Source organism: Geospiza fortis, unplaced genomic scaffold, assembly GCF_000277835.1.
Source record: "Geospiza fortis unplaced genomic scaffold, GeoFor_1.0 scaffold16, whole genome shotgun sequence".
NCBI lineage: Eukaryota > Metazoa > Chordata > Aves > Passeriformes > Thraupidae > Geospiza > Geospiza fortis.
In genome coordinates this window covers 14,757,919-14,776,141 of record NW_005054302.1, presented here as the reverse complement: position 1 = coordinate 14,776,141, position 18,223 = coordinate 14,757,919, and the positions used below count along the sequence as shown (strand labels likewise).

The 18,223-nt window shown below is 38.1% G+C and overlaps 1 protein-coding gene across 1 annotated transcript; it reads right to left on the bottom strand.

Annotated features, from left to right (window-relative positions):
• Nucleotides 1-1,395: 1,395 nt before the first annotated feature.
• Nucleotides 1,396-15,584, bottom strand: EED (embryonic ectoderm development). Its single transcript, XM_014311772.2, has 11 exons — nt 15,436-15,584; nt 10,083-10,175; nt 9,095-9,160; nt 8,288-8,413; nt 8,088-8,169; nt 6,408-6,499; nt 5,399-5,532; nt 4,205-4,310; nt 3,274-3,432; nt 2,758-2,831; nt 1,396-1,725 (listed from the first exon to the last, which is right to left on the bottom strand). The coding sequence occupies exons 4-11, from the start codon at nt 8,300-8,302 to the stop codon at nt 1,599-1,601; spliced, it is 789 nt and encodes a 262-aa protein (XP_014167247.1). The 5' UTR covers nt 8,303-8,413; nt 9,095-9,160; nt 10,083-10,175; nt 15,436-15,584; the 3' UTR covers nt 1,396-1,598.
• Between the last annotated feature and the right edge of the window lie 2,639 nt (nt 15,585-18,223).

Here is an 18,223-nt window from a genome sequence, read left to right as displayed (position 1 = left end):
CCCTTTGGTACTCAAGCTTCTACATGGTTCTGCCCAACTCTGGTTTTACACTTGGCTTCCGGACCATGTCCTCTTAACCAGACACTCATGGGCACAAGAAAGACCACACTGGCCATTTGGCAAGAAAAACAAGGTCCAAAATCCAGCCCAATTAACCACTAGTTTTGGACAGACCTGTGGTACTACTGCACTTCCCCAGTAGTAAGATCAAGGATTTAAAAGAGGAAAAAGGAAAAAGGAAAACAATCATATATTACAGACTAAAATTTGTAAACTGCTTGTCAGTCAGTTGTTCTGGGCTTCATTTCTTTCGGGTTCCCAAGGACACAAATCAAAACTATTTTAGTCACATGACTTCCAATTGAACAGGTAGTTTATCTAACCAGAGCATTTACAAGCTTTCCCAAACTGTAACAAACAGAAAAAAGCAATATCCTGAAAGATGAAAAGTCAGATATGCACTTAAGAAGTCAGCAGCAGACAGGACTACTTAATCTACTGATCAGAAAGGCACTGTAATACTGACAATGACAGTGTACTTATATTTACATCATAACTCAAAACATTCTTCTCAAGTAATATGCTATGTTAAAGGATAAGGGCAGGGAAAGGGAAAAAAAGTATGTAAATGGTTCGGCCTCAATATATGTTATTTACTTTCTTCCTCATTCAGGTGCACACAGCTACTGAGCAATGTCCTGGACCACTTTCTTAACATAGACATGAGCATTTCAGCTACCTGCTGACAAGAGACACACAAGTGTTTTGAACACAGATTATCACTGCTAATAATTTCTGCCATCTTATCTATTTCCCCCTTTCATTTTTATTAACTGTACACACATTTTAATCCTATATGAAATATGATTGATTTTAGAATTCATTATTCCTAAGGCAAGTAAAAACATTGAGGAGGTTATTTGGGAATACTGACAATAGAGGCAATTAAAATATATTTCCAAAAACTAACTTTTAGATAAATGCAGTAACTAGACAGAATTCAACAGAACAATGTGATCCATAAAACAAAGCCAGTAATGTTTTTACCCTACTAGTCATTAACATACAGGGTGAGAAGCAAATTCCAGTTTGAGATTACAAAAAATTAAATCAATTTCAATCTGCAACTAAATTAAAGAATGAGTTCAAAATATTTTTAGGAATTGTTTAACAATTGTTTATATTATATTCTTAAGGGTAGCATTTCCTTTGTGTTGTCCCTGAATAAAAGCTTCATTAGGTTTTATAAAGAAAGGCATAAAATACAACTGCAAGCATAAATATACCAAATTTCTAGCAAATTAATGTACATTTATGTGTTAACTCGAACAAAGAAATTTCCTAGGCCATAAGTGAAAGCTTCTTGTGGGAAATAATTAATATGGACAATTCAGAAAACTTTACAAAAATACTTCTTTTTATTAAAAGCAGCAATTTCAAGCAGAACAATACACAGAATGTAAACATCACTAAGTCCAGCTCCAGCCTGCCGAACCTTCAAGAAAGTCTACACTAAATGCATCTACTGTACTAGCATGTTAACAGACTATATTATAATTTGAAAATATATTTTCTTCTATGAATTTAGAAAAAGTACTTTATCGTAATCTGTCCCAGCGCCAGATACTGGCATCATCACACACAGCTATAAGGATACTGCTGTCCCTGCTAAAACTGGTCTGTCGGATGGCAGCAACACATTTAGGGTGAGTAAGAGTTGTACACCTAGAAAGAAAAGAAAATTATTCAGCTGCAATGCTAAATCTTCCTACTACCTTATGGAGCACTGTTTCAGTAATCCCTTATTTATGTGACCTAGGAGGAATTGAAGGCAACAGGATTATGGCCTTCATGGTGTATTTTGTATTCCAGATGAGGACTTGGGACAGTAGTTTCCTGTTCACCCACAGTTGTTTCTCATCCACCCAATTTTTATTGAAGCAAAGATTGAAAGCTTATTGAATCACATTATTTAGTACTTCATAATCAGTGTTATTTCCCAGGGTTAGGAATGAAATATCAGAATCATGTGATTAAAGACTGCCACACTTCCAGGGATTTCATACATTAATGTATTCATTTATACATATTTACATGAATTATATATAAAAATATATAAAGATATGTATAATATATCATATAGGGTATATAAAAAATGCATAAAGTATTTATATATACAGTGTATATCCATTTTATATACTAAGTTTTTGGGGAGCGGGTTTGTTTGGGGCCTTTTTTTGTGTTCAGGCTTTTTTTGCATTTGTATGTTTACAGACATACATATGTACCTATATGTACCTAAGAGACATGCTGTGAAATTGCCTGGCAGCACAGCTGAGGAAGTGGAAAGCCACGGTACTATGCTCATAGCTCACCTTTACACTCTCCTTTTTTACTCCAGTCCTGTCACCTATCTTGCCTTTGTCATGTGCTACACCCACCTAGCACATCTTCTCCTAATGGGTTTGCAAAATTTCCACCCAATTAGCCAACACTCTGTGAGAAATAAATTGCCTTTTATTTTAACTATGCATGGTAGGCAGCACAATCCAACTGGGACCTCTTGGCATTAATATAATATAAATTATAAATCAGTGAGATATAATAAACATTAACCTTCAGGGGCTCACAATGTTTATTTCCCGACTAGTTAAAATGGAAAGTAAGTAGTACTGTAAAGAATTTCTCTATAATCAGGAAAGAAAAAAGGAAAGTACCCCAGGTCCCTGTCTCAGCAAAAAAATATAAAGTACTCACTTGGCTTTATGTGGATCCTCTATTTCTAAATCCCAAACATAAAGTTTGCCAACCTGATTTCCCAGAGCAAGCATCTTAAAAAGAAAGGAGAGAATAAAGAGGCTTTAAAATACTCTCTCAAAGAATAAAGTCAGAATTTTATAAAGGCTCTAGGGCTGATAAGTTGTGTGTGAACATTTAAACATTTAAACATGAATGACTTATAGAGTTTGTTGGAGGAATCAGAAAGGCTGTAGGATTTGCCTCCTTTCTTCCATTTTATCAATCTCTGCAGACAGGGGATGAAGACATCAGGAAACTTATTTTGGTGGAAAATTAGTATTTCTTTTGTAGAATTTTTTCCCACAGGCAGAACCCACAATGAAAAATCTGGAGCACCTGCAGGTTCATATAAAGCCCCTTACAGCAAACCATTCTGTTTCTCAAACATCACATGAACCAAGACCCTTCCTATACACATAAACGTAATCAATGAAAAGCTACACACCTTCAAATACAGCAAAGTCAGTCACATACCTTTTGCCAGAAATCCATTGAAAATCTCATGTACCATATGTCACACTGGCTATAATCAAATCTCCCAAGAATGGTCACGTTTGACTCACTGGGCTTGATTTTATCTATATCATCTTCCATCTTCCCAGGCTTCCAGCAAACAATAGCATTTTCACAAGACTGGAGTGAAACAATGAAAAGAAAAATCACCTGTAATTTATACTGCAGAATCAGTCCAACTAGAAGCAAACATTTCATCTCACATCTTCCCCAATGACCCTATGAAAAGCAGAACTGAAAATCTCACCTCTGCCCTTAGATCACAGCCACATCACCAATAATAATCACTGTCCATCGCTGGCAACCTGATGCCCTCCCAGCTTTGCCAGGTAATGGGACTGCAGGAACCCTCCCTCACCCGCTTCAGATGAAGTCACCCAGATGGCTCAAACACAATTACATAAGCAGCCTAAACATACATTGGTTTGAGGATTGTTTACCCAATCCCTTTGACTAACTCTCATCAGTGCACTCACCAATTGCTGGCATCAAGGCAGTTGGACTGCCTGCTTTAATATCTGCAAGCCAATGTTACAAATGGACACAGTACATTAATCAAAGTTACTCCATTACGATTATTCCTCATCTCACTCTTTAGCAGGACCCCTAAATAGTATCTCGAGATTCCCTTTCCATATGTTCTGTGTAGATCCTGGTTAGCCGGAAACTCTTTACTTGTAACAGAGTACGGCTGTAGTAAGATTTTTGCTTTTTAGTATAAGCTGCTTACCCACACATCCTGACAGGTGACAAAATGCCCAGCATACTCCACAAAATCCTTTGACACAAAATAGCAATTTAACCTAAGACCCGCACGCTAATAAAATTTCTAGGGTTTAGGATCCTCAGGAACAACAAATAAATGTAATGTAGCTGAAAAATGCAGCATTACCTTGGAAAGAATTAGGTCTCCCAGCCACCGTACACAGTCAACATAGTTTCTATGTATGTCTCTTGTAGAAAAGTCAGGAAAGTGAATTTTCTGGGAAACAAAAGGCCTATGGAGAAAATTGCTAAGTGAGGTTCAGAAAAACAAATGCAGAAGCGCAAGTGTAATTTTTAATACACAGTGTTAACATATTTCAATGTTAAAAGAACAAGCCCAGCTTTTCAACAGTTTCATAACAAAGTAGAATTTGTATGCAGTTTGTTTTTCTTTTTAATAGTAATAGGAACAGTCCTTGTTTTCATCCTCATTCCTAATGAAATAACTACGTTTCCCATGTAAAAGACTGTGCAGAGATAGTGCTGAGTAAAACTACTTCTTCAGATGCTGAATACAGTGCCTGTCACCAAATACTTCAAGAACTAATTAAAGCTCAGTCTTCCTGATGCTGCTGCTGCAACATCTAAATTGTTAAATAGAAATGCACACTTTAAAAAAATCATCATTTTAAAAAAAACACGCTAAAAAGCATCATTTAATATTTGGTAACATTACCAAAAAAAGCCAGAGTATTTTCACAGCTAGTCTCATTGCTGAACATGCTCATTGTGTTTTAGACTCTTCAATTCTCTCAATGGTTTAACTGGAAGTTAAGATCAAAAAGTTGAAGAACTTCATAAAGAAGGATTTATCCATCATGTATCTAATTGCTATGTTTACTTGATAATTTACTCATATCTGACGTCAAACCAGAGAATGATGAAAATTAAAGTTATTAGTATGTAAACAGTGTTTTCCCCACCCCAAAGTAAAATAATACATGATAATTAACTACTCAATGTAAGATTATTTGACACATTTAATTACACAGATTTGACTCCCTTCTAGAAATTTTGAGATGAGATGATATGAAAAAAAGATACTGACATCTTGAAATGCATGAAATACAAGCTTTAAGATAATAATTCTAGACATTTTCTAGTCTAGCGAATAAGAAATTTAAAAATAAAAAATTTGGGAATTTGAATCAGAATTCAATAAAATTCCAGTGAAGCAAACAACAATAAGACACACAATCTAGTGAGATTCAACATCCACGTCACTACCCAAAGACTCCCAATAAGGAAAGGAATTAACCTGGACCATTGATAGGATTATTCATGTGTTGAAAAGACAGATGAGAAGATGAAGACTACATACCTGTTGGTTTTGTTTGGGTTGTACTCATAAGACTCTTTGATAGCATTAATCATTCTCTTGGAATTAATTCTCCAAAGTTTTAGAGAGTGATCCATCCCACAGGACATGATTTTTTCACCAAGAAGATCGTAATCCTATGTATATAAAATAATTTTGAGCACTCCCACCCTAGCCTGCATTATATGAACTCAGATTTTATTCCATCATTTCCATCAAAACATCATTTTATGCATAGAGCATGCAATAAAACTGAATATTTCAAATAGAAAAACACTAAGAATGTAATCAGCTCACTGCAAAGCAGCACAGCATCTTAATAATTTTATTTAATCTCTCTCAAGAAAGAGAGACATATTCAACAGCACTGACAGACAGTGAATCTACAGCTAGTTCTCCTCCTTCACTAAGTTCCCTAGGAGCAACTTTGGCAGAATTCCAGGGTTACAACATGGGTGATTAGTACAGGGTCAGGTTTCCTACAGATGCACCCCTCACCTTTCACAACAGGTCAGACAATAGGAATGGAAAGAGTTCTCAAGGACACCATATTAAAAGTCAACTATTCTAGCTGATGTTTGCTGGGTACCAGTGTCTGTCACAGACACTGAAAAACAATTTAACTCAAACAACTTCTTTCCTTCACCACCATGTCTCTCCAGGTTTATTTGTTTATGCTGCTTTGACTTGATGAGAACTCAAGACCTTCAGAAGTGGGACCATCATGAAATGTTTTTACTCTTTCTAGCCCCACTGAGCCCTATTTTGCTCATTTCTAGGCTGCTCCCTGACTAAACCAGCTACTGAAACACACAGATCCTGTCTGCAAGAGGTGGCCACATCAATCAAACCACCTGACATTTAAAGCTGTCTATCCCCTTAAAACAGTATTTATGCACTTCCAGGTGGTTATTTTTAAGTAGCTATAATATCTAAACAGTGCACAAAAGGATAGAAAGTTGCTTACTACCCTTTGTAAATCTAAATCACTGCCCCACAGTCTTCCACTTACTGCACTTAACACCTCATCCCTGTGCCCTTCTACTCCTCCAAATATTGCAACCAGCGTGTCTGTCTGGATGTTCCACAGTCTCAATGCATGATCTATAAAGAACAAATAGAATTACATGCTGCTTTTTATATGTACATTTGAATAATATATTTCAGCTTAATCACTTTGAGTAACAGGTGTTTAGGTCAACATCAAAAAAGCACTTAATTCTTCTTTTTTTTGGTTAGAAACAAAAGAACTGCATTAACTGAAATTGCTATTATAACTAACTTACTGTTAAAAGTAATTCTGTAATTGAAAAAGTGTACCTACCCTCTCCCCTAGGGACAATTTCTAGCAAAAACACACATGGATCTTTAGATCATTCAAAAAGCAAAGGAAAGTCTGATCTGACAAATATGCTTTTAGTCAATCATAAGAACAATTTTATGTATCAAAAAATGCTAGAATTCCTTTCTGTCATTTTAACTTCAACATTCAGAAAAGTTGTGATTTTCCATTCTTTAACCTTTAGAACATTATTCTTGGTGAACCACAGTCAGTAAGGAAGGGAAAAACTGTACATAAAACTTTACATAAACAATATGTATTCCAAAGTCAATTAGACTAATCCACTTATTTGAAGAAAGTTTTAACAATTTCTAATGAAGAACATCTAGTGTATCTCCCATTTGGAAATGGGAACCTCTAGTGTATTTCTCTGTTGGATTCCACAAGTACACTGCATTGAATTACAGCAACACCCAAAATCCCAGAAGGGAAACAGGTGGCCACGCAGTCCCAAATATTTTCCTCCCTTTTTAATAATCTCTCAGTCAAGCAGTTCTAACAGCCCAAATATTCTCCTGCCTTGTGTCTTCTCAGCAATAGCATCTGGTCCAGAGATTGCACATTAAACTTGTAGTACTATGGCTGATGTCAAAACATTGTTACAAAGAGAACCTAAAAAATACACAGAAACTGGATGTTTACAAACTCACAGCACCAAATTGAACATTACAAGCATCAGAGAGCTTCCCAACTCCCAGCTATTCTCATGTAAATTCACCAGTAAGTTCAAATATACTAAAGTCAAAAGTCCCCTTAAGGGAATGTTTCCAACTCAAAAATTCCTCAAGGCTAGCTCGTTGTGGCAGATCATTCCCTTACTTAACAGAACAGTCATGATCAGGAAGTTGTGACTGTTAGAACTTTCTGGAAAAGCCCATAAGACACTACACCAAAAACTTCCTTTACTAAAATGCTTTCTACACAGAGTCCAATTAAAGTTCCCAAGCAACAGACAATCCAAGTTTTTCCCCACGAAGAGGATGGTGAATGCTGTCTGCAACGTTAAGACGTCCCCACTAGATGGCAACATGATTCAACAACTGAAAAATTTGCAATTTAACTGTCAGAAAGCAAAGAGCAAACCCAAGGCTCAGGATTCTTCTTTCCTAAAAAGCAGCACTATTCACAATCCCTTTGCACCATAGCTGGAATTATGGTTGTAGGCCATGGATTTAGTAACTATAAAATATATAGCCATGTAAAAGCATGATTTGCTCTCAACTTTCAAAGTGAACTTTTCAGTGCCATTCATAAAAAAAAAATTCATGAAGGTTTTTGGCCACATTCAAGACCAAACTCCAATCCAAAGTATCCTCATTTATACAAAAAACAACAGAGGTTTTTCCTCACCTTTGCTTACAGATAAAAGAAGATTTGGATCTCTTGGATGGAATTTCAGTTCATTGATTGCATTTCCATGGCCCACGTAGTGCTGGGATAGAATTCAGAGACCAAGTTACCATTTCCCCTCATGTTTAAATGTACTTAGAAGACAAAAGTGTCATACCTTACTAAAAGACAAGCTGTATCTTAAAGTTCTGAACACTCACCTTTATGCACTGCATTGTAATGGGATTTATTATCCTAATAATACCCCTGGATCCTGCCACAGCCAGAAGAGGATGGCTTGTATTGCTATCATATGTCCATGCACAGGTATAGAAATTTTCATCTGCCTACAATGCCTCAAGTTAAGGATCAGAGAACAAATAGGAGATTTTTTTTTAACAACATTTTATTTTAAACAAACTTGTAGCTATTTTATCTAAGTGCCCAGGAGTCTTTGCTGGATCCAATAAGAAAAAAAACACACATTCAGTCATACCCCTGCAAATACCAGCAATGTCACCTCTTCTGCAGATGTTGATTTCCTCACTTCTGTTCCATAACATAAAAGGAACATCTTCTTTTTCACGGCATCACCTTTGATTGGGAATAATGAATCATGACCAAGTTCACAAGTTAATGACTTGTGTATTACAAATGATCAACACTATTAATGCTTCAGAGCATGAAACAAAATTCTTATGCTTTAAACCCATTTCCAATTCACAGAAACACTGTAAAGCAGGGAAACATTATACAAATATTAGTGTTGGGAAGATTAAACTGATGGAGAATCAGTTTTCAAATATTTTAATACAGTCTGGTCCCTGAGTCTGCGTTTTTAACATTTTTTCAATAGGAGGGATTCTAGGATGTGGGACAGAGGCAAGACTTGGACCTAACATAAAGAATGCACCACATGAGCAAAGTATTAAATCACAGACAAAACATTTTCATGTTTTTTCCTCCAAAACCTCTTGATTTTTCATAAAGAAGAAGCAAACACGTGGGTATTTAACTTAAAAGGATACATCAGCATCCACATAAGACTGCAACAGACGGATTTCTCCTTGGGAATGACATTCATATAAAGTAACCTGGAGAAAAAACCACAAAAAATAAGTAAGTGGGAGAGACTGCTACTTAGTTGTGACATTTCAAAAGGAAATCACATGCACCCATCTATTGGCTGCCTGATGAGGAGAGGTAGAGTGCCTCTATGGTTTAGATTTCATCCATCATCCATTTGTTTACCAGGTGGAAATGGTTTGATAAAAGAATGCCCACAGCAGTTTCATTAAAGCGCCATTCCAGGACTTGTCAGCTGTCCTTCCCAGACATTGAAGTCTATTATTTGAATTGCCTTAATAAGATAAACCCTTGCTGGAATTAATTACTGAAGTTATCTCTAATGTGACTTGATCTTGTAATGAGTCATTGATACCTTGCTTAAACTTAGTGTTTCTGGTGACTTGCCAGGCAGAACAAACCTAGAAATGAAACACTTCTCATTTATTCACAACATTTGCACAAAACACACTTCTCAGGGGTTATTTTCAAGACTGAAATGACATCAAACATTGTTCAGAGGAAGTCTATAAATTCCCTCCACAGAGGCCATGAATTTAGCTACTGAGCTGGCTGGCATCAGCCAGCCACTGTTGCAGACAGCTCTCATCCTGTATATATGAGTACATTACTTTTAGATAACAATATTTATGAAGAGTAATTTTATTGAGAAGATACATTTATGTACCTCTCTTCCTTATCCCATATACATCCTACTGTAGGACTTTTTTCTTTATTACATAGCTTAATTACCAAATAGCTAACATGACTTCGTGGAACAATCCAAAGGATGCAGCTCTCCCAGATAACAGATGCTACATATCTTAGAAATACATCTATTTATATTAAGTATTGCATGTCCATACCAAACACAGGTAAAGGCATTGCTTGAAAACAGGAATGCATGCAGAACCACACAGAAGGGCGTATGATGAAAAACAGATTACTCACTCTGTTGCTGCCTACAGTGGCAAAAACAAGAGGATCACCTTCTTTACTGTGCCAGTTAAACTGGACTCCAAACAGAGGCTGGCCATGGTCCTCCTATACGTGTAAAGTAAGTTTAGAGATAAAAAACCCAACAAAACCCACAGACATATCATTGCTGTGAAATTCAACAGTTTCATTGACAATCTTCCCTCCTCAAACTAATGGGTTCACAGCCAGTATAACTTTAGACAGTAAACAATCATAGTTTTGTAACACCACATTTTAACTTGGCCGTCTTAAAGGGAGGTTAAAGGAATATTTTGACAATCACAGCCCTCCCTTTTATTCTCCACCAACCTTTTTAAAAGTAAATGGAAAGAACAGTTGTCTCAGTCATGCCTAGAAGCTGGCAGAACTCCCAAGCTGTATTTGCAGCTCTAGTATTTTGGTTTACAATTTTCAGTAAGGCAACCTCTGCATCTAAAGTCATTTTCTATCATAATTACTTATACACACAGATTTGCAACTTCACAGGAAAGAATTACCATGAGAGGGAAAAATTATATTGGTATAAGGATGGAAAAGAGCCACATTTAACTATTACATTACAGTTAGGTCTTGTAACTTTGTCACAGACACAAGGAACTCTCTCCACTGTGTCACAATACTGCTACAAAGTTCATGTCTACAAAATGTTTTCAGATCGCCTTTACAAATAGTTACCAGAGAAATGCCAAGTATTATTTTTATACAACTTACATCAGTTTGAGAGAAAAAAAGAGGTATGTTTATGAATTGTGATGAATATGGTGGTGCTTGTTAATAATTGATAACAGTATTTTGGCCTGTCCTGACAGGATGTTTTCAGCAAGAATAATGTTCATTAAAGTGCCTCCCCACAGGGGACTGTCTGGGACAGTGCAGGCAGGAAGGAAGTGTCTCATGATGGCTGTTCAGCAGCCTTCAAATGGCAGCACTTCAGAGACAACACAAGAAGTACCAGCCCTGGCAGCTCTGGCCTATCCAAAACCAAAGAATAAATTCAAGGAGGGGGTGTGAGTAGGGAGTCTAACATTCCTTAGAAAAAGAAAAGTAAAGCAAGTCTGGAAAAATTTTAAATAGCATTATTTACTGAGAAAGGCAGTATCTGTTATTAACAGAAATAACTAGAAAAGATAGAAAGAGAAAGTAGAAAATCTTTCAGAGATTAAGGCCCTTCTGTAATTCTTAAGAGAGATAACAACTTTCAAAGCTCAATACAGATTAAAAAGAATTGTTCGAAGCTTAAAGTATTACCCATCAGAACACAAAAGCACAAACTAATGGCTTCATGAGATGAGGGATATAGGATATTAAGAAAGCGAAAAGTAGCAGGGCTCTTAGCAACCCCAGGACAGAAGGAAAAAGCAGGAATTCAGTATCTGTAAAGTATTACAGTTGAATAGAAATGAAGAATGAGGAAAACCATAAGCCACAATATTGTATACACACGACCGTGCTTTTTTGTGTGCAATATATTTATTAATTTTACTTTTTAGCAATAAATTTATTAATTTTACTTGGTAGCCTTTAATTTTGAGTGTATTTAAGTCTTGTTTGAAGAGAATGGCTGAGAGATCAAATTGAAAATGCTTAATAAAGTTTTTCCACTAATAATAACTTGGTTTCAAATTTCTACTTGAAGGAATTCCTGCTTCTGAATAGTGAGTGCTTCTGACATATCACATGAAGACAATACAGGTAAAATGCATGGGCTCCCACTGCTTTATAACAGAGATATATTAGCAGGTTTTGCATTTGTTTTTCTGGAACAACCTTGTTCTCTGTTATATGCACTGTTTCTGATAAATTTAACAAAACATGGAAAGTGAAAAGCAGTATGTTTTTTGCTCTCAAGATAGGATATTTTTCCAGCATACGTTGCAATAAGTTTCTGATTTTCTAGGTAGGACTCTGACTAAGGTGATAAGTAGAGCTATATAACAGAGTGCTACACTGTTTCAATATTTTTATACTTGAGTACATATCTAAAGTATTTTGCAAGCTTTTTCAAAGAAAACCTGTTTCCCTGGAAAAAATTACTCTGCAAGACAAAGGTCTTTAGTCTACTTACTTCACCCACTCTACATTTCTCACACCAAGTGCTACAATCTCCAGGAGCCTGACTGTACATATTGCAGTTTTGCTGCTGTTTGATGGATGAAGCAGCCAGGCAGAGGCTCCTGCAGGAAGATACCAGGGTATCTGCAGACGCTCTGCTCCTGTTTAAACTCCCAACATCCCCAGTGGTCAGAGACAGCACACAGCTATTTTGAAAATACTTGTCTGCTCTAATTTTTGTCCCAAGTGCTAAACAATGAAGGAGGTTTTCCAAAACATTGTATTCTAGGTGCCGTACACGACAGTTATGCTCAGATGCCAAGTATGTGACACAAATCTGACATTGCTTTGTACAGACAGAAGTGACCCAGATACCCGTCCAAAAGTAAAATTGTGAAATGCCATCTTGTCCCTGCTATGAATAAAGAGCACAAAACCCAAAGTACCCAGGCTCTTCATGCACTAGAGAAAGAAGGCAGAGAAGAAAACAGACCTATTGCTACAAAAGCAAATAAATAAACAATCAATAATGAGTTCCAGCCTTACTCACTCAACACCGACTTGGGTTCAATCAAAGAGTAAGATCAGATCTGGTTTCAGACAGAAAGCAGTGAAGTCATTACGATGGCAAAAATAATCACCTGCATGAATGCCTTTTAATCCGTGTCACCCACACTGCCAGTGGGGAACCAACAACCCACACGTGCATTTCCAGTTCCCAGAAATGGAAATAAGCCATTGTGGGCAGTGGGTTTAGTGACATTTAGTTTCCATTACACACACCAACAAGCTAGAATTCTGTGTGGCATTACATACCGGTTTCCAGGTCAGGGGACAGCAAGGAAAGGCTGAGACAACACCAGGCTGCTTAGAACTTAAGCACACAGTCTAAGCAGAAGTAAAGGGGAGGGGATATAATTGCATTGCTTTAAAGGGAGCACAACAAAGCAAAAGTTTTCTGCTGAAAGATCTATCAGCAAAATATAGATGGATATATGAGGATGTGCAACTGTGCTAGCTGTGTTAGCTGTATATGCTCATTTATAAACCCTATTTCCATTCAGTCCACAGAAAGCAAAGATTTCATTTTACAAGTAACTTACTACTCTATAAAGAAAAAAAGGTTGTTTTTCACTTCCTGACATTTTCCAAGTTTTTCCATTTTTTCTCCATTATTTTTGTTTTCCTGATGCTTAAATTTCACCCAAAATAACTCCCAAAGTAGTGTTTAAAACCCATATTTAGCAAGCACTGAGTTTTTCAGGCTGAGTCATAACCGTTTAACACTCAAAGAAGACAGTAATGGCCAAATTTCTTTCCCCAAGGAAAAAAACTAAAAACAAAATAAGACGGGAAAACCAAAAGTACGAAAGTAGAAAAACATGTAATTTATATACCCCTAAAGAATATTAATTTCTATGATCTTTAAATCATGTTGACCCTTCATTAACTTCAATACCTGCATCTTACAGCATAGTTCAAAACATATAAACTAGGGGATAACATGTCATAACATGGTACTCAGAGTCAGAAGTGTCTTTCTAAACCCACATACAACATCCAATCATTAGAGTTTTCTCCAGAGTCTCTGCAAAGTTAGTATGGTAGAACAGGAAAAGGAAGAGAGCCTTCCACAGCCATGAAGTAAGAAACAAATTTGGCTGCTACCTAGGTCTTCGTCTTAACATGCACATCTCTTATTATTACCATTCATTTCAGACCAAAGAGAAACAGGGGAAAAAAGCTAATAAAAATACCCCACTTAATTGAAATGTTACATTTACTCCCTCACAGCTTGATTCCACTTGCACAGGAATCTGTTCCCAGCCCTGATCCAAATCCAAGGAAGTCAAGGATTGCTTAGTTTCATAGCTTGGTCTTTTGGATCACCCTGCAGTGGGGTCTGGACTGACATTGGGGTGAGGGAATGTTTTGTTTTCCAAGAAGACAGTTGGAAAGTACTAACCCTTTCTGTCTGCAGACAGAAAATAAGCATGAGTAACAAAGCTCAGAAGTTGTTAAAAGTTGGGTGTCCAAAGACTGATGTCTGTGCTTGAAGTAAGACTTGAAGCTGCAAATAGCACCATCCGCGGGGGCGATTCACAGGAACTGCTGCCTACCTTGGTGAAATGAAACAACTTCCCTTCCTCCTACGCCCTCAAAGGCATGGAGGCAATTTTTATACTTCAAGAACACAATAAGATCAATTTGTTTCCCAGATACCTTTGTCATTGTAACTTCGTATCTGCAATTTCTCCAGTGGCAAAGCTCACTTAGAAGGTTTCCATGCTCCAAACCTTTTATCCCCTCCAACTCAGGTACCCCAGCAGCTCACTACAGCAGCCAGAAGACAAAGCTCAGAAACAGACCTACATCAGCACAGCTCCACAGTTCAGCAGAGGGAGAATGAAAAAATACTCTTAGAGCAATTCTGCAGAAAATATTCACTGCTGACCTATCCTGACTGACAGATCCTCACAGAGTTTGCCGTAACTCCCATCTTGCCACATAAATATCCCACAGGAGGCTGAGGAATGAGAAAAAGAAGAACATCCTGACAGAGTAAAATAGTCATGAATGAGAAAACTCATTCAGTCCACCATAGTCTGTCACCAGTGCAGAAGAAAACAGCACTATGCTAAAACAGCAGAACAGGGAGTAAAGACCATTAATCCACATATCTTAAAACACCAGGTGTTACATGGGAAGACACATACTGCCTGAATCAGGTGCTAACACATGATCCCAACACTCACAATAAATTAACCAAACTGCACTACACAGTAGTTATGATATTGCCAGGGGATAGAAAATACCTGATCTGGTTAAGTGTGAGGAAAAAGCTACTCTAAGACTGTTGGGTGGATTTGTTATGGTTTTTTTTCCAACACATAGACAAATCTGAGCAGGTTCTGTACTTTGCATGGAGTTGTCACAGGTTTTGTTTTAGTTCAATTTGTTTATCCAACTTCTTATATTTCACTAGCATCTACAGCTTCAATGAAATACATAATCATAGCATCGCACAAAACTTTGCAAACTCTACAAAAACAAGGTTAACTGCAGCACTATCTACTATTTCCTATTTCTCAGTATCCTTTTTCTTCAAAACTTTGGCTACTCCAAGCAAGAAAGGTAACTGCTTCAAATCAGCATGAAACATAATTGCTTAAAGATATTTAAAAGTATCTAGCTTGGCGCTGTCTCACAGCCAACATCAACATTGCTGACAGTAAGTGATGCTCAGCATTCCCTGAAGCTCAGGCATACCTACCTTGAGGCTATTTACACATTTGAAGGAATATTTGCACTTCTTTGACTTCCATTTTCCTTTCCCCCAGCTTTTTCTTCCTGGTGCATTAGGAGTGTTTGTTGGTGTATCAGGGCGCTCGGTGTTAGTACCACTTTCAATACTAACAGCATCATCCTGAAAACATGCAAAATTATACAGAATGTCACAGTGAGATCAAAACTGCTGTATAAATTCAACTGATCTTGCAGCACTTGGCCTTTTCACTTTTTCTTGTCATTCATAAGAACAGATCTCCCAGGACTTGGTGTTATTTAGATTCATGTATTTTAATCTAACGCCAGCACAATAGCATTCTTCTCTAGAAACAGAACATGAATCACATGCGGCTAATCCAAGAGGGAGAGATATGAACTGGGATCTAGTGATGTTTCTTCAGAATACTGGTAGCTGCTCTCAAGTAAATGGCTAGAGATAAAGCAGCTGCTTCCCCTAGAAAATATCTTTGATCCAGATGAAATGAGTACTTCTGAAATACTAAAGAAGAGTTGCTTGTATAAAAACATTGGGCTTGACCTTACCAAAAACCAAGCCATTCTGAGGCTTCTGTACTCACAGCACGGTTCTGCAGCGGGTCAGCATCAACATCAGAAGACAAAGTCCCTCCTCTCCCTCCTGCTCTTTCCCACAGACATTTACTTGTTTCCTCTAAAAGCTAAATTCTGATCAGCTAACTAATCCAACTGGCCCTCCAACCATTAGCATAAGATAAGAATGGGGAAAATCGAAAAAAAAAAGGGATACACAAAACACTCTGTCCAGCCGCTGAGAGATTTTAAATCAGCTTTGGACAATCAGCAGAAACTACAAATTCCTGTGTGGTCTGACTGCAGGGCACTGGTTAAAAGGACATTTCCCTGCACCACCCGTCACAGAGCACTTCACTTTCACCTGCATTGTACCTGCCAACCCTGCACTTCCCTATGAGTACGTTCAGCTTGTTAAAAAAACAACTTTCCCCATTTTTTCTGGCAAGATAGTCCATTCGCTTTCCATCACACCAGTGGGGGGAAAACAACTCATCCCAGGCCAGGTAAATTCTAGAGCTGAACTAAGGGAGACAGGCAGACAACAGCCTGTCACTGTAGGGGATTCACAAAGCTGCATTAGGAACTGCACTAGGAAAATGGAATGAGGTCAATTACAAACATTAATACACCAATTCCCTCCAAGCACTTATTCTTTGTGCCGGTTTCATGTCTGTATTATCAGAAGCCTGAAGAGGTGTACTAGTCTTTGTTGCCCAACAACTCTGAAAAATAGGACATTCAGAGGACTAAAAGGAGGAAAGATACCACACAAACCCGTAAGTGTACTGCCCGAATCTGGAGTCATTCCCTTCACACTGGACCCCTAAAAGAGCCAATCCTCCACTAATATTCAAAACCAATTTTACAGTTTTAAGTTTTCCTGTTTCTTCTCCTTTACCCTAAAAAAATTTCAGAGTTTGCCAAATTCTCATCTCCCAAGCACATTTGCCAGAACTTTAATGCTTGACAAGACTGAAGTTTTCTCTGGACTAGACAGATACTGCCAACGTGAGAACACCAGGCAGCAGGTGTGATGAACTATACCAGGTATCTGCAACCAACACATAACGAACAAACCCGCACATAGGACACCGGCAGAGCAAAACACACCCTTGATCCAAATCAACACCATTATGTCAACTTTTAAACAGAATCTCCCATCTTGCAGGAGTAGTGGAGTCCAGTAACAAACTCTTGAAAAAGGAACCCCTTCACCATTGAGGCAACCCACAGAGAATTAGAGAATTGTGTAATCAGAGTGGTTTGTGTTGGAAGAGACCTTAAAGATCATCTAGTCCAACCCACTGCCATGGGCAGAGATACCTTTCACTAGACCAAGCTGTGTAGAGCCACATCCAGCCTGGCCTTAAACATCTCCAGGGATGGGGCAACCTATTCCATGCTCAGTGATAGCCTCCAACTGACAACAAATTAAGCCTGAACGTCTGTCACCAAATTACACTTGGATCCACAAATGCTGCTGAGCTACTAAAAAAAAACAAAGAGCAGCAGTGTGGAACATCTCAAACCTGCCTGTCACTTCACAAGCACCATTTCCAAAGGTTGTGGAGGATGTGGTCCAGATCCCTCACTTGCTGAAAAAGTGCAGGAAAAAAAACTTCCACACACTACAAAATACACACACAGTAACTACACAACCCCTCTCCATACCAGTAACTACATAAAGTGACTGCTCGATACCTTAGGTTAAGTTTACCTTTCAGATATAAAGTTATTCTACATCAATCACATTACCTTTGCTCTGAGCACTAGAATTTCACCTAACTTAGAGTCTATAGACCCCATCCCTGCTGCCTTCTGCTGAGAGTAGTTTTCGAGCACCATCTCCTTCTTCTCATTCACAAAAGGCTGCACACATAAACTTGTGCTGCATGTTACTCTAAAACGTGACAGCGAAGACACACAAAGCAAAACTGCAAGAAAGATGGGAAATGCTGCTTGTTTGCAGGGAAAATTAAAAAAAAAAAAAAAAAGTCTGACTGTTTGAAGCAGAGTCTGACTGTTTGAAGCAGAGTTCGAGACGGAGCCCGCTCACCGTTTGGGCCTCAAATCCACCTTCACCCACGTGGAGGCAAAGCGGGAGTCTCTCCCCCAGACCCTCCCCAGTCTCTCCCACCGGGGCCTCTCTCCGGCGGCCCCGAGGGGCGGCCACCTAGCCGAGACGGCCGGGCTGAGACCCCCTTCTCCCCCTGCCCTCTCAC

Excerpts from the sequence above, each read along its gene's own strand:
- EED (XM_014311772.2), bottom strand. Across the intron at positions 2,832-3,273 it reads CAATGGATTTCTGGCAAAAG|ATGCTTGCTCTGGGAAATCA; the intron begins GTATGTGACTGA and ends TTTCTTTTTAAG. Across the intron at positions 1,726-2,757 it reads GAGGATCCACATAAAGCCAA|GTGTACAACTCTTACTCACC; the intron begins GTGAGTACTTTA and ends TTTTCTTTCTAG.